General features: G+C 40.6%; 1 protein-coding gene across 1 annotated transcript in view; it reads left to right on the top strand.

Annotated features, from left to right (window-relative positions):
• The window catches only part of phldb1b (pleckstrin homology-like domain, family B, member 1b), a gene marked incomplete at its 5' end in the record, with an annotated part of 83807 nt that overhangs the window by 5791 nt on the left and 52832 nt on the right, over positions 1-25184 (top strand). The window contains 1 exon segment of the mRNA XM_035679766.1: positions 21214-21339. Within this exon segment, the coding sequence (XP_035535659.1) occupies positions 21214-21339 (126 nt within the window).

Below are 25184 nucleotides of genomic sequence, written 5' to 3'. Positions count from 1 at the left end.
TTACAGGAGCCCCGGCCAGTGTGTGTGTGTGTGTGTGTGTGTGTGAGATAGCGTCTTTACTTACGTGACTAGCGTGGGGAAGGAGACAATGGACAAGACTCACAATGACTGTAAAGTCCCGCACCGGTTTGAATGAACTGGGATATACCAACGCACCAGTGGATGAACCCGTGTTGTAACAAGTGGGCAAGCAGACAGCTCCCTTTGTGAAGCTTCAGATTATCTTGCAGAATATATTAGAGTGTATGGGGTTTTAGGATTATCATAACAAAAGCGCGTCGGGACAAAACCCCATAAACGCTCCTGTTGTCCCACAATAACTCACAGAAACGGAGGAAAAAACACGTGGCTTTATTTAAAGGAGCAGAGGCGATGAAAACAACGGAGGGAGAGAGGAGTTTCATTCATTGGAGTTAAAGTAAGTTGGTTTGTCTTTACTGTGAACTAGTTATAGGGTTTAAAGTCGGTGGTTGTGGCGGTGTTTGCTCTCAGCACTGCAGCACTGGTTGGGTTTGTAATTTGTGGTAGCCGGTGGATGGTGTCATTGGAGTTGGGGACTGTGGGGAGACTGAGTGGCTTAAAGTGGACCAAGAGGTTCTTGTAGGCTGGTTTTTATGTGACTAGCCAGCATATTGTGGGCACTAGCTGCCAGTGTCGGAAATACATATTCCTGCATTGTTATTCTTTGTCTTTTTCTGTTCTTGTCAATCAACGCGCACACTTCCGCCAAACTCCGCTTAAAAATCTGACAAATGGAACGTACCACTTTCGTTTTTGTAAACCACAAGTAATATAACAATTCTTACGACTTTCCATGAATTAATAAGAGGCTCTATTTAATTCGGCTTACATACACCAAACATGACTTACTTAAGCTTTTTAAAAAATCTACTTTTATTGTGTTCTTGCCTAGTCTCAATTGGGTTTGTCCACTGCTATTGCTAGCTGTGTTAGCACATTAGAAAACTTCTGATTTTATTTACATAAAGAGATGCTTCGGGTTATTTCTCATGCCGAATATTTCTAAATACTCTTCTAACATTATTGAGTCGCTTAAGTCACAATTGAAGATGAGTCCATTTTGCCTAACGAAAGAAAATTGTAAACTGTCACATTTTTGAACGGAGTTTGGTCTGTCACTCCACACATGCAACATAAACACCTGCTCTAACGTTGCTGTCTCCAGCCACTCAGTCACCAGTGCTGCTAACTTCCCCCTGCCTCCATGTGAGTTCTGTTTATAGACTACAAACATATACAAGTCTGCCAGTTCTGCAGATACCCCCCATCCAGTCTGGCATGACCAGACCTCACTGTGTCTGTCTACTGTTACACTGCTATTCCTGGTTGCCAATGTGACCTAACCAGGGCTGGTAACTGGAATAGAATAGAGCTTTCCTTTCATGCATTCTGCTTATTCAGAGGCCGCTGGGTCCATGAGTTCTGATCATAACCCAGGACCTTCTTGCTGTGCCGCTGTGCCGCACACACTGCTATTGAAGTGTGGTCATTCTCTCTCCACTGCTGCACCACCTCCTCAACATCTGTCATCTCTGACACATGGTGTTGACCCCCTTTGTGAGGAGAGGATGTGAGGAGTCAGAGAGAAGCCCCTCTGCAAATAGTCATTAGGCTGCTGTGAATGTGATGTGGGCTCCCAGCGGGGCCCAGAGCACCGGTCGGACATAAGTGAGGGACCACGGGGGCATCCCAGCAGAGAGAGGGAGGAAAGGAGCCGGTAGCAGCTGGTGTTCATGTGCTGGGTCAGTGTGTGTGTGTGTGTGTGTTCCTGCATGTTGTTGTTGACACAGTCTTTGACCGTACATCCTCTGACTGCACCGAGGTCAAGGCAATGTGTCCAGATGAGTCGGTGGTTAGATACTACAAATATACCAGAGCCTTGAGTAGATCAGAGTTGTGTTCACGCTGCAGGCCTTGAATTCTGAATTCCAAACTGCTTACCGCATCTGAGTTTTCCAGCTTGTGCTGACTACAAAAGACAACACACCTCCTCTTGTATCTGCCCCTTCTTCCCTCAACACATTTTGATTCAAGTACACGTCCTTGACTTTTACTGAACTAATCTCCCCCCAAGAAATACCAATACATTTGTTTCTTAACATAGTGTCTTATCTCGCAGCACAGCCAAAATTAGGGAAGCTGTGAGGGTTGACTATATAATATGACATATTCCGATTAGTGATGCATGGATCCAACCTTTTCTCTCCCAAAACCTCAACTCAGTGTGTCTACTGATACAGAGCACAGTATCAGTGCTATCTAACAGCATGTATTATCATTGGGATCAGTTTTATGGGAAATAAAAGTCAGCATTATAAAATGATGCCAGGGATTGCTGTGGTTGATTGACTGTAACTGGTGGAATATCAATGACACTGACAAAAAATATGTTGAACGAAATATTTAATGTGGATCAGTCACATATGGCTGACATTCGATCTGCTTAGAGTGGTTCTCAACCTTTTTGGTGTCAAGGACTCCCAAACTGATACACATCAGGCCGTGGATCAATCATTTTATCTAATTTGATGGGAGATTAAACCTGTGAAAAAGCACCAGAGAAGGAAACCTAAATCACACTTGATTAAGTTGAATTAATGAAGGAAGTGATGATTATTATATAGGTAACTGTGCAGTCACGTTACACCTATAAAGTGACAGGATTGGATTGCTCATCTTGAGACGTGAATTGTGTCTCGATGTAGAGAAAACAGAATCCATACACAGCCAGGGATTACATGGAATCAGGATTACGTAATCAGATTACAAATAAGTAACTCTAAGGATTACTTCATTACATTTTTCAAATATGGCAATTAAATTAACATCAATAAAATAGAATGAATGAATGAATGAATTCCCAGCATTCCCAGGTCCCAAAGTGTTGGTGTTTGAGGACATGGGAATGAGACTCAACAATCAGCTATCTTCAGGCCTCCAGCCCAAAGTGTTATTTTATCTTTCTCACCTCTGATTGGTTGTTTTCGTTCAGGCCCGGTGGATTAAAGGTTCAATTAGCAGCAATCCCTCCAAACAGCCTTCTATTCGTGGCAATGTCGCCATCACTTCCACTTCAAAAATGTGCAACTTTGTGACACTGTATGTTTGATTATGTTTGATTTTGAAGCAATCCCCAAGTATTCGGATCAGATCGCGATTTTTCTGTGATCCAATGGATTGTGTTAATTACAGAAATAGCCATGTAATCTGACCCGACCCCGTACACATCATGCATACAAGCATGCACATTAAGTGAGAGTGGCCGAAAAGCAACACACCTTAACACACAGATGCGTCCAGCAACAAGAACAGACTTGTAAATAAACTGATTGGTATCTATATAAAGGAAAAAAAAATGAATAAATGAGGCCACTTTGTGCAACAGCCCACCTGTAAACCACATGTAGATCAGTTTGGTTTAATATTGATTGATCGTCAGGCCTGCAGCCATCTGCCTCTGGGAGCAGGTTTAACAGCAGAGGATTGGCCTCAGTCGTTCTGACAATGGGAGGAGAGGGAGGGAGGAGGGGGGCAGGGAACATCTGTTCGGACAAGCGGTAACCAGCCTCCGACACGTTACTGCTGTGATGAGCGCCCGCTAGAGACAGCAGCTGGCTGATGCCGCATCTGCTCTGTAGGATGTGTTTTAAAGGGGCACGCCGCCGGTTTTACACCTCAAGTCCACGGCATTGGTCAGGAGGAGGAGTTTGATCCATACTTACAGTCTGAATATCTTGGCTTCTGCTGCTTTGACCATTCTTTTATTAATCTCTCTTTTAAGTCCCCCAGCTTTCTGCTGGAGTTCCTCTTTATCTGTTAATAGTCTGGAATTCAAAGAGCTGGATTTGATGAATAAAATGGCTTTCTCTATCATAGAACTTTCTCAACGTTGATGTGGTAAACATTATTTGGGACACCAGGGTGTTTAGTAAATTCATTAATAAAGAATAGATATTATATGGTTTTATCTTCTATCTCAGGAATGAGAGAGTCTTTTTTTAACCCCAACAAGATGCAAACTGAATATTTTTTTAATGTTTATCTAGTGTTCACAGTTTGTAAAACTCCATGGTAGGACACAACTTATTTACTTGACTTTTTCTATGTGTCACACATTCAAATTGAATTAGTTGCACAACATAACATCATAAGCACGTGTGTGAAGCAGCTGCCAGGAGCAACCACTGTCTCCAGATATCTTCCATCGTGGCATCTCGCTGGCGTCAGACTGGTTCGAACATGTGATCACTTATTCCAACCTTTTATTTGTTCAGACGGTTATTCCCACATTATGGGAGTGCAGGGTTAGACCCCTCTTCCTCCTCTTCCTCCTCCTCCTCCTCTTCCTCCTGTGCACTCCTTTCAAACCAGTCCCATATCTTCCTCTGGTATGTGCGTCTGTGTCTGATGGCCCCTGGCTCTGCGAAAGGCAGTCATTGATTAACTGGCGGGTTTGACTCCCTGGCCTTTGCTGAGGCTGTAAACCATCAGCTTTCCATAGCAACCGTCGGCCATAGTTTTGGGCATCCCTTTGTCTGCAGCTCTTCCGTGCTTTAGTGACGTCCCATGCTGGTGTTTTAGTGCAGACGCCTTTGTTTGTCGCGCGCAGCAGTAAAATCGAAAGTTTTTCCTCAAAGTCAACTAATAGTGAGTTAAAAGTTGCAGCTACTACAGAGAGCGAGGAGAATGCATTTTGGCTGACAGGATGAGCAGTGAAGTGTAGCGGAGCTCCATAAATATATAGCTGCAGAGTATTACAGTGATTTTCTGCTATTTGAATCACAGTGAGGACTTAGAAAGGCAGATTTCCTCCGCTGCTGCTGATATGTGCAGCGCTCTCGTCATGGTATCGAGTGGAAAGCTTTATAGGACCAAACTGCACCTTTTTAGATTCTCTCTAAGCTTTCGTAGAGGAGCCGACTTTATGCTGTAAATAACTTTGGACATATAAGCTCTTTTTAGATGTGTTAAGGCTCTACTTGGTGAAGGATTTAAAGCTACTTCAAAGCCAGCCTGTGTAACTTTTGAATGTAGAAATAGCACCTTCTTCCTCTTTCAAATGAAAAGTTGAATTCATGAGAAATTAAACGAACCCTTGCTCAATCCAACACACTCAAGGGGTTTGCTGCTACTGGTATGACTGGTATGTTTGCTAAATTGGCAAACTTTAGATAAATATTTCTGCAGTTTTCTGACTTTATGTTTCTTCTCATCTTGTGCTATTGTTAACACTACGGGTTAGCATGCCAAAGATAAACATTTCAATAGAATTATCACAAAAAATAATAAGCAGCTTAAGCTTGAGAAATCTTAAGTGACACTAGCTGAGTTCTTGCGTGATCTTGCGAGCTCAGTTGCCTCACAAAGTTAGCGGTTTTTGCCACATGACACAGACCGAATTATCATTTCATTTTTGCGTGTGGCCATGTTACCAGATTTGACTTTGTGAACTGTGGGTTATTTTGTCTTGACCAGTCGGTAGTAAGTAACATATTTGTCCAGTTAACATATTATTTAGTCGAAGCGGAGCTAATTAGAGGTAGCAGTAGTGTCTTTGTGCTGATCGAAGAAATGAATGACAATTCTGGAGTTATTATTACCTGTACTGAACTGTATGACTGTTTCTCATCCATGTTTGTTGACATATTTTGTAGCCCTATAATATTCATAGGTATGTTTTCATTAGTTTATAATCACCTTCAGCTGGTTGTTCTGTAACTTCACTGATAAATACCACTAAATCCTACACACTGGTCCTTTAAGAAATGGAAATGTCAAATAGCATAGTTAGCACCACTTGCTCCAACAAAACAGATTCAAGCGATAGCTCTTCGCTGTCCAGAACCCTCAAAATCTGGTGGATTTTTCCTGGAACTCCTCCGGGTGGTACACATACATTTTGATGCAGTTCATGATTGTGGTTAGTTTGGAATCAACAGGACTAATTAGTTAGGCATGACTGGTTATAACCACTAGAACAGAAAGTAGAAAGAGCGCTACCAACAGAAGCTTCATCAGAGAAAAATCCAGTAAGAAGGACTTCACAGTGCTGGGTTCAGTGCTCGGATACCAATATTCTTCCCGTTTCTTTCCTGCCTGCCTGCCTGTTCCTTTTGCTCTGGTGCGTGGATGACAGGGGTCTTGTGAACAGGAGACATGAGATGAAATATGTTTTCACAGATTCTGACAGACAGGCTGGTGCAAAGGAAATAAAATGTGACAGCCGTCATGAAGCCACAGCCATGACATGCTGCTCAACAGAGCCACTGTTATTCGCATATATTTCTATAATAGAATTCATTGTCATATCCTGATGAGTGTAAGAAACTGCCCTCCTGATGGTGCATGAACTCACTCTGGTAGTATGTGAAGCGTTCTCGCTCTGACCACCTCTGGTTCCTCTGATCTAATCTTCTGGGAAATGTACTTGAGGCTAAGCCGACACACTGGAAAGATTTAATGTGGTCTTACCAGAGTGTAGGAAAAAAAACACAGAGATGTTATTAGAGAAATGATGGAATATTTGGTCCACGGACACATTTCAGATAGGTTGAACAGACCCACTTCTCCTTTTAATGCCACAGTACCCCTGAGGCATGATGTAGCATTAACACTGATTGGCCTGAGTGGTCCCAAAGGAATACTCCCAACGGTTAACAATGATCATTCTTGTCGGCTCTGGTATTAGATAAATAGGTTTAATAGATGCTCCCTGATTTACAGCAAGCTCCCATATATTTCATTTTTCATGTTTTTTCTGACCAGTGACACAGGTTTAGCAAATTCTCTGTAGTTGAAAGAGAAGACTTAAATCTCACCTGCAGAAGAGTCACTAGACCATATTTGGCTGACAATGGCTGCTTATTTAATTAAAATAAGGTGAACCTGCTGAGATGAGGCTTCCAGTTTAAATGGACCAAAGTGAATTGATTAGATGGATTGATTGGAGGGAAGCCAATCAGGAGGTCTGAAGGTCTGCACTGGTGTGAAACCAAATGTCGGTGCTGATATCACAGTGCCATATACTTTTTAAAATGACCTTACTTTGGAAAGTAAGGGCATTCTCCAGTGCGTCAGTGAATAATAAGCCTGTAACTTTGCTTAAATAAAATACAGTTATCAGTTCTAAAATAATACAATATACATTCACAAAATTATCATTTAAAAGTAGTTGATTTTTGATATCTTAAAAAAGAGAAAAGTGAAGAAGGTCTCAAATTCAGCCCTAGTTGTGATGCGAGTTCATCTTTAATGCTGACCATTAGTCAGTGTATTGATTGGTTGATGACAGCTAATTTATCCCCAACCAATTGATAATCAATTTGTTTATTAGTAATTTATCAAGCAAAAATGCTGGTTCAAATGTCACACTTTACTGTTTGTTTCAGTTATATATCCCTGTACGGCTGCAATAACAATAATTGGTATTATTGATTGATTATTCAGCAGCCAATCAATTCGTTTTTTGGTCTATAAAATTCTAGAAGATATAATATCCTGGAGACCCAATGCATTGTATTTAAATTGCTAGTTTTGGCCAACAAGCAAGCCACGACCCAAAGACTTGTTTTTGTACAGAAGTCAGGGAAAAACCTCGATCATTGAATTTGAGAAGCTATGATCAGATAATTTTTGTCCTTTTGGCTTAAAAAATGACAAATTATTATCTGTCAACCAACTAAGCGAATAATCAATAAATACCTTAAGCTTTACATTATTGCAGATTGAATGTCTTTAGGTTTTGGACTGCTGGTCGGACAAAACAAGCAGTTTGAATGGCAGCTTTGTGCTCTGGGGAATTATATTTTTCACTATCATTTTATAGACTAAACAATAATTGATCATTTGAAAGAATGAAAGTAATCATTAGTTGCAGCCCTATACATTGTATTTTGCCTGTAAAAATGGGTTGAAATTGAATCAAAAGCAAATTATAAATTACATTTTATATATATTGTGTATAGTGTACAAAAAATAGGTTTTATAGTAATATGTTTAAGGCTCAAATGTCGCCATATTTGATACAAAAGAAGGTCCTTGTGTTTTTTATTTTTCTGACTGACAAGTCCTATATATAGATTTTCACCTTGGCTCAATCTGTACAATCCTTGTTTGCATTACAGTATGTTCTCTATAATCCACTTAGCTCTCCCTGCAGTTTTATTAGAGAATGGGGTTATAGTGTCCTTATGTGGCAGAAGTAATTATCCTTATGTGTTCTCCTTACTCCTAAAGGTGTGCCATTTGGACCGCTATATGCAGGTAAAAGGCATGACAATATGACATAATGAATGATCGCCCCCAAACACTTTAATGTAGCACTTTTTAAAGCATCTTCCTGATTCATATTTGCTTGTTTCTCGGTTAAAGTGGAGCACAGAGCGGGGCTGGAAGATGCTGTTCTTGCAGTAATCCTCAGAGTGCACTCACTGTGATGAAGGCAGTGATTAGACCAATCGTTCCCGCAGTGTTAAGGGGGAGAAATTGTTCTCTCTTACACCGGTCAGGGAATCAATCCAACTGATTAACTGGGAGGGGGTTCTCAGCACAGCACATGCACACACATCTTCTTGTTGGAGCCAATCCCACTTACAAACATTGCCTGTCCTTTCCTATATGACTTCATTGTAATTACGAAAATGGCAACGTGTCATATTTTCCTGTTGGAAAGCGTTTGAAGCACAGCCGCTGATTAAACAGATCTCAGGTTCTACCGCGGCTACTGAGGTCAACCTTGGAAAAAACTGATCCTGAACCGCTGGTTCTTGGAAGAATCCTGACGTGCTTATCCCAGGTCAGAGGGTTCTTATGAAGACAGAGAAGAAGAGATACTGTTGTGCTGCTAATAGTTTCCTGCTGCACATGAAACCAGGCAGCACTGATCCAAATCACAGCTAATGAACTGTTGGTGATTGATTGCTAGAAGTGAATGAGGTTTGTTATTTTAAGGAATGGGATCCAATCCAGTACTGTGGTGCTGGTTTTAAAACGGGTCCATCCCCGCTGTAAGATTGGAGATGAACTTATTTCAAGATACATTTTATAAAGTGAAGAATATGTAAGCTATTTACAGTCCCAACCTTCACCCAAAGTATATTGAAATATGGCTCCCTTATAAAGTGAAACCCTTTAAATATGTGCAGTACAGCCATTGTTTCCTGATGAAGCACATTATATCTGTCTGTTGATAAACGACAGGAATTTAACACAAAATAAGTTAAGCCACGCTGTTTGTTAGTCTCTGGAGTGGCATTTAAAGTCCCTGTAAAACTCTATTTTTAGAACATTAGCCTCTTTATGTAAAAGGATTATTCCACCAATTTCACACACCAACATCTGTTTACTCATCATGGGGAGTACTACTCAGCCTGTAAAAACAGGTGTATAATGTCTTCTGGAGCGTGGATGTATTAAGGGAGAACTGGATACAGGTTTGAAGGCAGGGCTCCAATCATTTCTATTAAAGCTGCTCATGGATGCATGCAGCCAAAAAAGTTTTTTCCACAAGCCCATACAGAGCAAACCCCTAGAGCTTTGATTCCGCACCCGAACACAACCCGCTGGGTTGTGGCCCAAAACTGCTGCTCTAGGTCAGGCTTGGGCTCGGACTGAAGTAGACTAAGAAATCTATATATATATATTTAATATTTTATTAATAATTCATGCTGTCATACTGTAATTAATGAATAAGTGGAAATTCAAGTTTGGGTCACACTCGGGCCCAAAACGTCTTCCATGGTTTTGGCTCACACTGAATTTTTTTGGGCTCAGGTAGGGTTGGCCATAGTTTTTTTGGCGTGATCTAAGGTCTAGCATGGCTTAACCACTAACTTCCAGTTTAGCTCTCCGGATGATTTAATCGTGGGTCTCTGGACGGAATGGATCAAATTCTGATGTGAAATCATTTTGCAGCGGTTGTGACCCTCAAAAATTTGTTCACATTGTAAGCTTATGGGAAAAAAGTATTTTGGGCCCCCTGTGTCATTACACAGTTTAGCCAGCCATCCTGTCATATTGGCTTTCCAGCACTTTGATGACGTCATCAGGGGTATGAGGGGCTTGAGACCGAATATTGTAACAGAAATCTTACATTACGAACTATAGGCGTGGGGTTTGAAAGACATGGATAATTCTGAAGCAGGAGAGTCTGATTCACAATGCTATTGAGTTGCATTGTGGGAACTGTAGGATCTTACGTTTTTGGAACTCAACTACTAACTAAAAGTCAGGACAATTCTTTTTAAAATCTGTCTATCTTTTTTGATTCCTCAGACTCCTCAAAAGTGCATTATGAAATCACTGCAGTGGCCCTTTAAATTCTCCTGTGAAGGGATGATTTAAACCTATAAACTGGATCTAACATGGGGAGAGAAATACAGTTTGAAGTTATTGGACAGGCAGTATTACTCAAAAAGCTGTCATGGGTGTATTAGTTGGAATTTGTATTTATGCCTCATAGCTCAGCATGTGACACCATGAAATAGAAAACAGCTGCTGTCCAAACAATAAAAAGTAATGGGACTGGGAACAAATTTTCTTGATTCTTTTTACATTTATCGAAAAATAGTTGCCACATACTGCCATGGAAAATGAATGTTTCATTTCATTGAAGCTTTAAAACAGCTTGATGAATGTCTCCAATAATGCAGTCAAGATGTTTGCTCTGTAAGAGCTGGAGTTTTCATGGGGCTGTCAACAGAGGCAACAACAACAGGAAGCACAAATACTGTGTGAATAACACATGGTATAAATGTGTTGCTTTTATTAGACAAACTGCGAATCTATTGTCATGTTATTTGTCAAATGATAAGATAAGTTACTGTAGGAAAGTTTTTGTTGCTTGTGAGCTGAGAAAAAAACATTTAAGTTGTCATTAAAAAATTATCAAATTATTATTTTTCCACTATATGTGTAATGTGAAAGTAGTCACTCATAGGCCTGTCACCATCACTACTTTTGCTGGACGATATATTGTCCCAGAAATAATAAATTCTGTTAAAGAATATTGTAATTTTAAGGCCATTTTATGCCACTGATATAATGATAACCATTATAATATGAGCACACCCTTTCAAAGACTCAAAAAAATATAAAAATATTCTTGATAAATAAAGCATAAATAAATCCACGCATCCAAAACAATTAATACAATTGACTCTGGGGCTCTGTTAACAAATAATGCACTTAAATAAGGTCATTCATTCTTTAATTATAGGCAATATATCTTTTAGTAATGGTAGGGAGAACACGAGACTGCAGTTCAACTGAGCGTTTTAGTTTCTCTCAAATCTTTCCACCATTTTGGTTCATTCTGTTGGCTCTCATTAACCTAGCTGTAGCTGGCAGCTGTTTTCAGTGAAAAAGCTCTGTATGCAAAGTTAGCGGCTAGCTTGTGAACATAGTTGAGTGTTTAGCAGCTTAAGAGCCAGATATTTCCCACAGAGTTGGTGGAGACCAAAACACAGCTAAAAGGAGTGTGTATCTTGGACTGCCAAAAGCACTAATGCTAAAGTTTTAGTGTTTGCTGGTTTGCTAACACGTTAGCCACAACTTTTGTACAATGATTGTATTTTCAGCTCGTTCCTCTGCCCCCAAGTTGCCAAAAAATCAATGCTGCTTTAATTAATGGTGGAGAAATACAGAAAAACCCCAAGATCCATGTATTTTTCATCATAATGATGGAGAAGGCATGTGCTTTCAGTAAGTCTGAGACCAAAACTGTCTGCATTAAAAAAGTTAAAGATGCAGATCTAAATCTGCAACCCATTCAGTAGTACTCAAACTTAATCAAACCCAGAGCTTTCAGCATTTGTCCCTCATTTACCCTGAAGTAACTTGCTTGTATTCCCCCACTGAAATAAAGGTTCAGACTAGCTGCTAGTTTTGAAACTTAATTTCAAAATGTCAAAGCGACCACCCTCCCTGCTGTGGGGAAAGTTGATCTGCCAGAGAGCTCAACCTCCATCACCCCTGGAGGTCTGCTTCCCTGTCCCCTCAGTCGATTGGCTCCTGTGATGACTGATCACCGTAGAGAACCTGACCTTTAAAGACGAGGCGTCACAAGTTAAAACCAGAGTGCTCCCAGGCCACCTAGGGAGACGTGTGCTTGATATGGTATAGGGAAAGAATGTCTTGGTGTTTTGCTTTTACAGTGTTGTACGTCATCACCGCTGCTAACTAGGTGATGTCTGGACAGCTAAGGGTAGATTAACTGACAGTCCTGTTATGTAGCTGTTGGAAAGTTAAAGTACCAAATGTGTTGAGCAACATTCAGACGTGCCAGAAAAATAGACTCATCCCAAACATCTTTCACTTAAAGCCTTTCCAGTCTAAATAAAGGACTTAGTGGTTTGAGGTGGGGTTCATTTCTCTGCGTGGTTAGGGTTCGGCGTCTCATTAACCACACCCGCCCAGCGGTCTGTTTAATATGGGAACGGCGTGTTTGCAGCAGATCTGTTCAGTGCTGGAGATAAGGTGGGAAAACCCCCATTGTTAGGGCGGAGGATGGAGACCAGAAACAGACGCTGTTTCCATAAACAGACAGTTCAGATAAGCTATTGACAAGGTCCTGTCCTGCCTGCTCCTCTACAAGTTTTATTTGGCAATCTTAAATGTTCACGTTGGAAATGTCCCAGCAGGCCACCTTCATTCATCGGTCATATCCAGTTTATTGACTTCACACCAAGTGCGCCTATTAAACTACCTTTCATTCCTGTAATTGCAAAATGAAACACTGCAGTTTCTCTGTGTCAACACTGTGTCGGTGCTGTATAATGAAAAATATGTGATTTATGATCCTTACCCTCCCCACCTCCTCCTCGCCGAATATGATACATGGCCCGTTTAGAGCATCTCCATATCCTGAGCCCTTCCAGGGACCTGGATAAATGCTCCACGTCTCACAGGACCATAAATCTACACGTATTTTGTCGAGATCTATTGTCAGACGCTCCCCGATGTGTCTCCTCGCTGCGGGAGGATCCATCATGATAAGTAGCTGTTGTAATGGCTGAATTGATGAGTGCTAATTGGCATCAAGAGACTGCCAGTAATGGACTTCAACAGCAGCGTTCCACTGAAAGCGTAAACCAGATGGATTGATTAGGCAAATGGCATGTGTGGCATGCTAATGACACTGCTTTGTGATTCAACTGCACATTTTTATTGGAAAAACTCTTTTAAAGGTCAGTTTTATTGTTTACGGCCTGTTCTCCTCGAAAATGTCATGATATTTGAGTTATTGTAATATATCACTAAAAGGGCAAATATATTAAATATTCAGTGTCATGTTGAGATATATTTTAGGATTGGAGATCATAAGGGAAAGGAAACGGGAGCAATATGAATGGAATCCCACTAAGGTCAGGCAGATGTACTCACCACCCACTACAGTTTGTTTAAGCTTCACTGTGCAGAATGCTGTCTGTGCAGTTTGACGACTACAGTTTGTTTTAAGTTCATGTCGCAGATGCTGTCTGGCAGGTTGCACTAGGGAAGGATGTTTTCAATTGATCTGCTGAAAGTGGAATTCTCCTGTCTCTTAATATCTGATTGTTAAGGGGCGACTACCAGCATGACTTGGTCGATCATAAGAGTAAGTCAGGAAGTCAGTTCCTGGTCAGTTATGAAGCGGTGTGTACGAGTGTGATGTAGAAACTTGAAGCCAGCAGTGGCAATCCACTGAGAAATGGACTTTCAGTGAAGAAACATCTTGTGTCCAGCAGCAAAACTCTACATTTGCATATTCAGAGACTGTGGGATTTATAATGAAGCAGAAAGAGGAGATGGCTGGAGGGGATCTTTAAGATTTCAGTCCTGGCTGAGCTGTTTTCAATGTGAAGCTATCATTCTCTGAATTCACCCTTTATCTTCATCTTTAGCCACGTGTTGATACCTATTGATCTTTGGTCAGTTAGTGTGCACTAATGCATCTTGAATGACCTGTGTCCAATAAACATCCTGCTATAGACAGACGTGGGTTTTGAACCTGCAGACACAGATGAAGGGATGAGTATTTAGCGTTTTCACCCACATAAAGTGAATAGAGCACAAAAATATAATATATATATATAATATAAGTGGGAGATTGTTTCATTTCACTCAGTCTTATTTGATGTGGTTAAAATAGAAGGCAGTAAATTGACTTTTGGTTCAATCATAAAATTAAAACTATCGAAGAAAAAAGTAGATTTTTAATTAATTTTCTGGGGCATTTTAATGTCTTAGTTGAAAGTAGAGAGATGACAGGAAATGAAGGAGAGCTAGACAGGAATGACATTTGACGTGGATGTCCAGCTGGACATGAACCAAGAGAGGCTGCGGTTCATGGTCGGCGCCTACATTAACATTTTAGTGAGATTTGTCTGATTTATTGTATTCCAGCAAAATTGTAATTGTTAATATGTGATTTTGCCCCATTTGATGAAAAGGAGAGATTAGGATTGAAATTTTATTCAACACACTGTCCAAATAAATGATACCAAGCCAATTGTAATTTAAACCTCACAAAATAATTTATTAGAGTATTTATTTGACATGTGTGAAGAGTTTTGTCTGATATAATGCAGGAAAATGAGACATGCTCAGTATAGATGTTTCTTAATGTAATTTTGCATGGCTTTACTATAAATGCAATTTATATAGATAACAGCAAAATGTTCCTATCATGCACACATTGTCATTTTAGAACACAGAGTTATATAATTAGGTTCAGGTTGTTGTTCCCTGTATGCTACTTGTAAAAACAAAATACATACAGTACGTATATGCAAAAATGATACAGTGTTTTTATGCAATATTGTTATATTGACTTCAGCAATATTTCCCAGCCCTAGCTTCCAGGCAGCGATAATCTGCATCTAACAACTGCATAGAGCAAACAGAATAAACTGAAATTGGCTACATGTACATCAAAACTGTACAGTCTAATATTACATATTGTTGCTGTCCTGTTAAACCCATTTCCAAAACTTTTCATAAGTCAAGACAGTCTTGTTTTCAGCTTTGTGACAAGATTTTTTTCAATGGGTTTTAAAAAATGTATGAATATATTTTAATCACCAACAAATGCAGTAAATCCATTGTGCAGTTTAATAGGTGGGTGGACTTTAGTTTAGTATATAATGGTTTCTGAATGAGCATGTGTTTGTGTGTGGATACAGTACACGAGTGCACTCTATTTTGCTGACTTGTCACACGCTCATCCCTTTGTGGCCTATGTCCTGTCAGTGACCACACACACACACACACACACACACACACAGGGCCCATAGGCTCTGCTGAGGTGTGGGGTCAGGCTCCCTCAGGGGCAGCAGAGGACTCAGTCAGTGAGTGAGTGTCAGCTGCCAGCAGCAGTTTTTGCTGAGAGAACAGTGTAGAGGAGGAGAAATGTCCTCCCTCATCCATCAGCCTGCAGCAGCCTCTGCACCACTGGGGCCTGTATGTCCACACAGTAACACCACACTGAACAGTACTGTCTGTGCTGGGTGTGATTTCCTCACAGATACTACAGTGTATGGAGGTTGTTAGCTCCAGTCTCCATGTAGCACATGAATGCATCTTCCCAGAGGATGATTGACCACAAATGAGTTCTCAGCCTGTGGGAAACTCTGCTAAATGCATTGCATTTGGGAAATAAAAGTGTATGGTACCACAACAAGGCTTTTGAAGTTGGTTAAATTTCAGCTTCAATTGGGTGTGTCAATTTTGATGTCTGCCCAGAATTCCCCAGTGTGATGATGCAAGCATACATTGTGTACAGTATACTAATAGTTAAAAAAACCCCAAACAGCTGGAAAACTATGAAATTATTTTGAACGAGCTTCTTCACTAATATGAATTAAAAGGAAGTTGTATTATACGACAAGAGTGGGACGTATTCCACCATGTGAGGCTGTGCTTCGAATGCTAACAGCAGCAGGCTCACAATGACAATGCTAACATGCTGATGTTTAGCAGTTATAATGTTTACCATGTTCACAATATGAGTTTAGTCATGTTTGCATGCTAACATGTATTGATGTAGCACAGAATTATTTTTATCATGATTTTACATCTCTTTCTAGCAGGTCTTTGAATGCAAACAGTGGCGGGCTAACATGCTCACAATGGCGATGGTGACATGCGTTAGCAATTCGAATGTTTACCACGTTCAAAATCTTAGTCTAAGCAGGTTTGAATGCTAACTTGTATTAACATTTCAATTTTAATGGAAGACAATGCATCTACAGTCATGCTAACAGCTCTTTGATACTGTAGACTACTTAGCGGTGCTTTGAGCTAAATGCTAACAGCAGCATGCTAACATGTCCACAATAAGTAAAGTGAACTTGCTGATGTTTAGCAGTTATGTTTACAATCTTATTTGAAGCATTTTAGCATGCTAACATTAGCTAATTTGCTGAGGCTGATGGGCCATCACATATTTCTGCATGCTTATGTGAAATACTCCTTCTTCTTATCAGGTTATGGGTTTTCGCTGGAATAGGAAACAATAATACGATCAATTTAGTTCCAATGACAGGCCCATATTGGCACCCACAGTTCTTACAGGTACAGTTATTATCCTTCATCATGGTTTTTCCCAAACCCTCTAACAGACACGTTCTTCGTTTGATAGTAGTGCTGAGTAAAAATGACGCAGCTGTCACCAAACCCCTCTAGACCTCAGAGTGAGAGATGAGTTTGTCATGGCTGTGTCAGATACACGCCGCTTCAAGCTACATTCTTTTAACCAGCATTTTCGCTGGAAGGGACTGAACTGATCTTCACCGGGGAGATCATGTTAGTGCAAGTCAGACATAGGAGTGTGTGCTGTGAGTCAGAAACAGGAGCTAGGTGAGGGAGTCGGATGACTGCTGAAGTGGAGAGCATGAAGACACGGTGGCTGAGCTGACGTGGCTCTGCAGACCGCAGTATTAACATCCTGATGACTGCTTTCAGATGTCCTATTCAGCATCTTTTTGTTTTCCCCTTGCATGACCAGACCGATGGTGCACTCATTTTCCAAATATCGACAGAAATAATTTTAGCTGTGGAAAATACCGACCAAAATTATGTTGAGGATGGTGTCGTAACCACTGAAGGAAACGCTGATGGAAATTTTAAACGCTGGTCTCTTCGCTCCCCATGCAGGAACTGATGGTGAAAAAGAAATACTAACGCAAATAAGCAAAGTGCTGCATTTGGATGGCTCATGTAGGCATGTGGCATTTATTGTACCAATATAAAGTATCAGTTTAAGTGGGATTTCGCACCACCACTGTACTAGTCAGCAATTCTTCACAAGCTGATGAAGTCGAGGAACTGTGCAGAATACACAACTGTGCGCTTAGAATGTGCAAATTGTAAATTTGGTTGAATACAGAAGAATATAAATGTCTATAAAACACCAAAAATGACTTTTCTTTTGTTGAAGGGACGACTCCTTCCAAGATCAGTTTTCACAATGGGATTTAATTCTGAAAACCTTTGATCAAGAATGGAATTGGTCAAATATGTAGTACCGTTTAGTTAGGCTTTTGATCATACGGAGATGTGCTCAGTAGTATTCATGTATTCATGTTTAGACAGGAAAAAAAAATGTGCAGCGCTCAGGGCTTTGTAGTCACTATTTCTGGTCTTTTATTTACTCACTCACACAACAGCGACTGCACCATATATTAGTCTTTTGGGTAGAAATGAAGGGGACAATTTCCCATATTTGAAAGAAGTAAAAAAAGAAAATTTCAGACCAAAATACTAACCGGGTCTCACTCCCAAGTCGTCAAATACTGCAGCTTGGTCAGTGGCCCCCCACTTCAGAGAATGTGTAGGTATCCCTCTAGTGTCTGTTCTGGACGAGTCCACCCCAGTCAGGAGACGCAGTATAATGAGCCATATGGAGCTGATGGGGTGGATGGATGGCTCAAACAAACACAGGACTTCAACCCAGGAGACTCTTGTTTGTGTCCCGTCTGAAACCAAAAGTGTTTTCTTTTTTCACGTTTGAAAAATGGAAACAATAATGATTGACAGCCCAGCAAGAGGTGCGTTTGTCCTGTCAGGTGAGGGAAGGGTCCTTGCTGGTGTCTGGCCTCAATGATCAAAGTGAAAATTAGACATTCTAATAGTAATAGTAAGTAAAATAAAAATGAAAATAGATAGATTTTGTTACAGTATGTATCAGCTACTGCACCACCATGGTTGTCACCATATAGCAAGAAGGTCCAGGTTTTAAATCCACCTGCTGGCTGAGACATTTCTCTTTGTATGTCCTCCCTATGTGTGGATAGGTTTCCTCTGGGGGCTCCAAATTTCTCCACAGTCCAAAGACATACGTTTTACATTAACTGATGACTTTCAACTGTGCGTATGGTGAATGTGAATGGGTGTCTGTCTGAATGTGTTAGCCCTGTGATATATCCTTGCTCTCACCCAGTGTCAGCAGGGATAGGCTCAATGCCTGCACAGGATAAAGGACACACTTTGTTTTGTGTGAATTAAATTGTAGGACTATGCAGGCCAATAAATACATTTTCTGCATATAACACCACTTGACAAACCACCCTTTTCCCATCTTTGTTGCTCAGAACAGCTCACGATGTAATCAGATGGTTTCTTCCCAGGCTGTCAGTGTGTGTCAGCCCAAAATAAAAGGGCATCTGGCTCTGTTGTACATCACTGCAGCCTGTTGTGTAATGGAGAAGGTTCTGTCTTTACCTTGGGCCTCGTGTTCTCCGCTGACGACAGGCAGGGATCTTATCTGTGCCCGGGCCGGAAACCTTTCCCTTGTAACCGCGGCAGAACAATGGTGCTATATTGAGAAAGCAATAAACATGAGATTGCTTATCTGTTATCGAGCTCGTGGCACATGAAGGGGCTGAATTAGTTATGTGCATTATGTGCTTTGACATTTCAAACCAGGATGATAAGTGGATGCGATTGATAGTTCCATAGAGACCGAGTGTTTGTTGGGTCTGAGTTGTGTCATTAAGTGAATACAGATCAGTATGAGGATCAGCACTGTGGTAATATTCCTCCTGCTGCTTCACATTAGAGACACCTTTAACCAAAAACAACATTAGCAGGTTCTTTTTATTTTTTATTCTTGACCATCAGCACAACCAATACATGGACAATTTTGCTTGGAATAATAGTGAATCATGGGAAGATTTTTGATTTTCTCTCAAACATATACATATTCTCTATTAGGGCTGCACAATTAATCGCAATATGACCAAGTTCAATAGCCAAATCACAGAAGCTGCAGTTTTTGTACGGTAAAATGTGTGACAGCATTATAATAAAAACGTCACATCAAGATTTAATTGTTTTTTCAGTGAAAATGAAAATTATGATGGAAAATGATCATTCCCACTAATCATATCGCAAACATGGTTCTTTAGCTGCTAAATGCTAAATGCCTCCTGTGGCTGTAAACAAAGCTGATGAGCGTGGTGAGAGGAAACCAAACCATTAAAGTTGCCAAAACCATGAGCTGAAAAACACTAAAAACTCTCCGTAGAGAAGAGGGGAACTGCAGAGTTGGGTGGTCACATAATCCCTTGATCCATTGTCATAAAAATATGGATTAGTGCAGCTTAAGAGTTCCAGGAGGATAAGCCTGACAGTGCTGAGACGATAGGAGATAGATCACCATGCACCTGAAAACCTAAAATGAGTTCTAGGCTGTATTTATCATAGCTAAACAACATCTAACAAGTTAAATATCCTTTTACATAAAATATTCAGTCTGTCATCATCATTTGGTTCACTGTGGGCTTAAACTACTACTGAAACAGCTTTTTTTAATAGTGTCTTATCTCCTTAATTGGATGTGTTTCCTGCAGAAGCAGGATGTCAGGGCGAGGCACATCAGATAGTTCAACTGTGTAAACCAATGGGATTTCACGTAGCGAGAATAGACAGATTTATTTGATGTTGGGGGTATTTTACTAATTAGAATTTCATTTACACTTCTGATGCAACCTTCTGCTTCCCAGAGAGGAAAACAAATATCTCGACCCTAACCCTTTTAAATGTAAACACAAAAATGTGTGTACGTGCAAATTGTAAATATCTCATTTTGGTGCAAAGCCTAAACTTTTATGATATTTAAAGAACTTAAAGTTTAAGCACTTAAAGTGTTATCCATGATCACTTTCACATAGCTACACTGACCTCTGTGCCCTCATGCTTTGTTTTTTACGTGCCGCTGTGTTGACTTGTTGAACACACTGCTGTCTGAGTCAGCACAGTTTTGCTGATTCTTGTTTGAGCACTTTGCACTGCTTTCACCCCGATGCTGTCAGAACAGCTCTGACACCTGTTCTTCACCTGACTTACCTCTCTGTTGGCTATTATGACAGTCCTCTGTGTCTCTGTCCAATGTGGATGCTATGAAGAGTCTCACGCACACAGTTTCTGGGCTAGAGTTGCCCCAGCAACAGCCCATGTTGCCCAATATTGCCTTATATTATGCTATCACATTAACCATTCTTAATGCTGGCTAACACATAGGGATCAGGGTTATTTTTCCAGGTTAGAGCAAAATCCCCTCACAACGTCTGTGCATGTTCTGGTTCCACTGATCAACTGAAAGGAATAGTTTGACATTGTGGAAGAATACAAATATTTGTTTTCTTTCCTTGAGCTGGTTGAGGAGATTGATACTACTCTCTGGTCTGTAGGTAAATATGAAGCTAGAGCCAGACTGTTAGCTTAGCTTAGCAGGCTTGCTTATTCTCCTTCTTTCCACCAAGCCCCCAGCAAGTGCTTGGTAGGTGGATATTTTTAACACTTTGGATGAAGCCAGGCTAGTTCTTAACCCCATTTTACATTTTGTATGCTAAGCTAGGCTAATGGCCTTTTGGTTTAGCATCATATTTAGCACAAACATTAGAGTGGTATCAATCTTAACATCTCATTCTCAGCAAGAAAGTCAATAAGCATATTTCCAAAATGTCAAACTATTCCTTTAATTAATTATGTGTAGTCACCAAATAATCAGCATGTGCCTTGCTAATACTTTAGCATACATACTATATTCTGAGTAATAGTGGGCCACATTTCCTTCAGTTTGAACAGAAATGAACCCATACACTTTCAAAGAATCTCCCAACACTGTTACCTCCTTTAAGCTGTTCTTTTTGTAACTTCCGGTGCGTCCTGTGGTACAGAATGAAAACCAATGATATATGTGTTGTTTTCCAGGCTGTATGCTGTGTTTTGGCCAGTCAGCCTTCTTCCGCTTCAACCACCCTGAAGAAGCCTTCAGGATGAAGAGCATGGTACCCCAGGGAGGAAGTGTCTCCGCCAGAGACTACAGACTATGCCCAGGTACTGTATGCACATATTACTACATTCAGTATACTGTATTTTCAGCCTGTTTTCACTCAGCAGTGCTACCTTAAACATCATGTCAGGCTTTCCTTCTTCCACAAACATGGGCCCAGTGTGAATAAAACACACTGACCTCTTGTCACATGAATAATAAGGCCTAAAAGGACTATTTCCCTGAAGTTCCAGTTTCAGCGTGGCCTGTGTGAATGAATGGGCCAGATTGTTGCAGAGCCCAACAGAGAGGTGGAGCAGAAGGGCAGTGTTTTTTTCAGGTGGATATTTGCACAGCAGTAAACCCCCGGCATTTTCCCCTTTTTATAGCCTGGCAGGGGTGGAGGAAGTCTGCTGGGACAGAACAGTATATTAATTTGTTGATATATAATACTGGGCCAATATGGCTTTAATAATAGTCTGTTAACCTGCAGTTGGATTTTATTGATTATTTATTGTTTATTCGTACATTTGTTCTTGCTTTAAAGACAATACATTTCCAGTACCAGTGCTGTAAGAGCTGTAACCCCACCTAAAGAATGCACTGAGTTAGCTTCCATTACTTTTCCCTCGGATAAAAGAAATATTGCGTGGCAAATGGAAACTTCTCATCATTTTTACAACCCAAAATGGTCACATTTGAACTTAACTACAGCAAACAAAGGCATCCATTGTCTATTGTGCCTGTTTGCCGCTCTGTTACCAGACCGTTGTTGTCAGTATCAGCTTTTAAAATGCAGTACCCGATGAACCCCGGAGCTTGAATGGTGCCCAGCTGGGACCTGGTGCATGCTGGAGTTTGCACCATGCATGTTTTATGAGCATCTCATTCCTCTGCGTCTCCAGGCAGAGTTTTTTCAGCTGCTTTCTTGCCTGTGTGTGTGTGTGTGTGTGTGTGTTCCGAGTGCTCACTTTGGCATCTGCGCAACTGCAAGTGCATGTGTACCTTTCTTGGCTGGCTCTACTACCAGGGATCTGTCACAGCATCTTGTTATTTCCCTCCTTTCAGTGTTGACGCTGCCTGCCACTGGGGGATAAGTATAGCACACAGGCATGCTGGCTGCCCTGGACTTCCTGATCCAGTAATGAAAGCCTTCCGTTGTTTAGAAACGTACAATTTTCCTCAATTATGCATTCCTGAGTTGCATTCAGATGAAACCTGCTTATACCACTCCCATGATAATCTGTCATATCTGCTTGGAAACTCAAATTAGACTTATCTGTGTAAAACTATCAGGGGCCAGAGCTATTACAGAGGGCAAACCCAGTGAAACACAATTGACCTACTTTTTTGAAGAATATATCCCTGAAATAATACACTTATATAAATTTACATTCTACACATACGTCAGGGTTGAACCCTCTTGATATACCATATTTTGGTCAGTTTGTTCTATAACGCTGTTAAACCTTACTTATTGCTCCTTAAAAACCTGGGCCAGGAGTTAAAATTAAATAAAATGAATCTTTTGGAGTACAGAATCTGCAGTAGTACCCAGGATATATACAGCATATTGGATAACAAATTCCCTAAACATATTCCCATGAAAGTTGTTCACTGGGCCAAAAATAATAAAACTCTGTGTTTTTCACCTTCTGCTGGATTTGGCATTTTTGGGCCCATAGAGCACTGGTTCCTAACCTGGGGGTCAGGACCCCCACTAGGGGTCGCCAAAGCTTCACAGGTGGATGCAAGGCCCTTTTGATTCTAAGGGGTGTAAGAAAACTTTATAAATATACACAGTAGGCCTATATATCAGAATTCCATTCATTTTTGTGAATAAATCTAAATGAAATTGCTGTTTTTAAAGTTTAGATTATATTTAAGATCTAAACTTTGAAGACCCGAACACAGGCTACACTAACAGAGCCTTCACTCTCTGGTGAACAGCCTCGTCCTGCACTAGGACAAAGCTTATAGAACAACGGCCAAGCATCAGGGAAAAGAAAACACTTGATTTGTCAAAAAAGAGTAGCTTATTAAGAAAGTATGATTGTTACATACATAACACAGACAGATAATTGTACAAAAGGTTCATAAAAATATCAGGAAAACTCATGACTTGTTTTACACAAACTTGCTGCAGTTATTGTGTTCACTGTTTGGGTTCATTGTACCGCTTATCAGCTGTTCTCTGCTGTTATTATTATGCATTGAATATAATATGAAATATCCATAAATATGTCACTTTACTCAATGATGAAAATGAATGAAAGGACTCCCTTAAGTAAGAAGGTTAGAAACCATCGCCACAGAGCATTCGCACTAGAAACCTTCTCTGGATGAGCCGACTGGTTGCACACACACATAAATGGAACAAAGATAAATTACTAATGCAGGTCTTCAAGTCTTTTTGATTTTCATTGGACATCTTGGAGCTTCACATGTTGGCCCAGCTCTATTCCTTGTGCCTTGAGCATTACCCTATAAAAGTAAAACTCAGTACTCAGTTCTTCCAATACAAATTCTGCCCCTCTGTAATTACAGTATTACCTTCACAAGTACCACAATGTACCAATAAGTCATGGTGTCATTATTAGAGAATGAGAAACTCAAAATTTACAATCTGAAATGACCTTAGCCTGGGGAGGATGTTCAAATGGAACGGAGAGTGGAGGCAGACCAGTGCTTTAACAAAGACCTGATCCCTCACTGGCTTCCCTCCCTCCAACAAAACCATACAGTACATGTTCTATGCCAGGAATTAAAGCTGCATCTCCGCAGAGTGTTTTTCCTCTGCACATTGGAACCTCGGTCAGTGAGCTGACTTCAATGACTTCAGTTACTTTATTCATTCAGGCTGAAGTGGCACAAATATGTACAATAAATATGAGCATTTATTGCATGGTTTTATTTTGCACCTTGCCTAAATAGAGAGCATCTAATAAGAAATGATTATTATTATTATGATTATTATGATGCATCAATTAAAGGTCCAGTGTGTAACATTTAGAAAGCTCTAATGGAATAATATCAAACACATTCACTCTCACAAGTCTCCTAATGCGCCTGCTCTGGTACATTTGTACAAAATGTACTTTGTGCGTGCAGCGCTGTTGATTCTTTGCGATCCCAGTCCCATTCACCTGTGTGTTTGTTGTTCTGGCGAGCTTTGCCAGGTCAGTGACAGTCCGCTGACCAGCTGTCTTCAGCCAGCCGTCTTTCAGCTACCAGCTCTTCACTGATTGGACGTTTCCTGTGCCTTTCTGCCAGGGCCAGCAGACTGCTTACTTAAAGTGGCCGACGGCTAGAGTTACAGTATCTTTTTCAGAGACTATTTATAAAGCTCCGGTTCCATTCTACTGTCTGTCATCCCTGCAGCCTCCATCCCTGGGTTTCCCCTCCGGTCCTGTCCTGCACCCAGCCACCGTCCTTCTGCGCTTTAGCCTCGCTTTCCAATAAAAGGCCTTTATCTTCCTGTGATTTGGCTGCTGTGTCTGTCCCTGGCTGCTTGACAGTCTGCAGAAAGCAGAGCTAAAGGCAGGCCTGAATGCCTGTGATGCAGCTGCTTGTTATTGTGGTTGCAGTATGGCACCACCACATGTTGAATCTCTGATGTTCAGATGTTTTTTTTTTTCTTTTTATTATGCAATGAAAACAAATGTCCATCAATAAAATAGAACTGGAAAATTTTGGACAACAAAGAAGGAATGTTTTTGCCATTCAGCACATCTTTCCTGCCCCTAACTTTCCTTTTCCAAACCAGTTAAAACCCACATAAGGGAAAATCATTTTCTTCCTTTAATATTTCACCATATTGGATCAATGAGGACTCTGGTCTGTATTTTGTCTGGAAAATTTCAGCCGGAAAGCATAACACACAAACCTTTTATTATAATAATAATAATAA

This window comes from Morone saxatilis, unplaced genomic scaffold (assembly GCF_004916995.1).
Source record: "Morone saxatilis isolate NCDOM2014 unplaced genomic scaffold, NCSU_SB_2.0 Contig8, whole genome shotgun sequence".
In the NCBI taxonomy this organism is placed as follows: Eukaryota; Metazoa; Chordata; class Actinopteri; family Moronidae; genus Morone; species Morone saxatilis.
The sequence above is the reverse complement of the archived record's forward strand: the minus strand, read 5'-3'. Positions and strand labels throughout refer to the sequence as shown.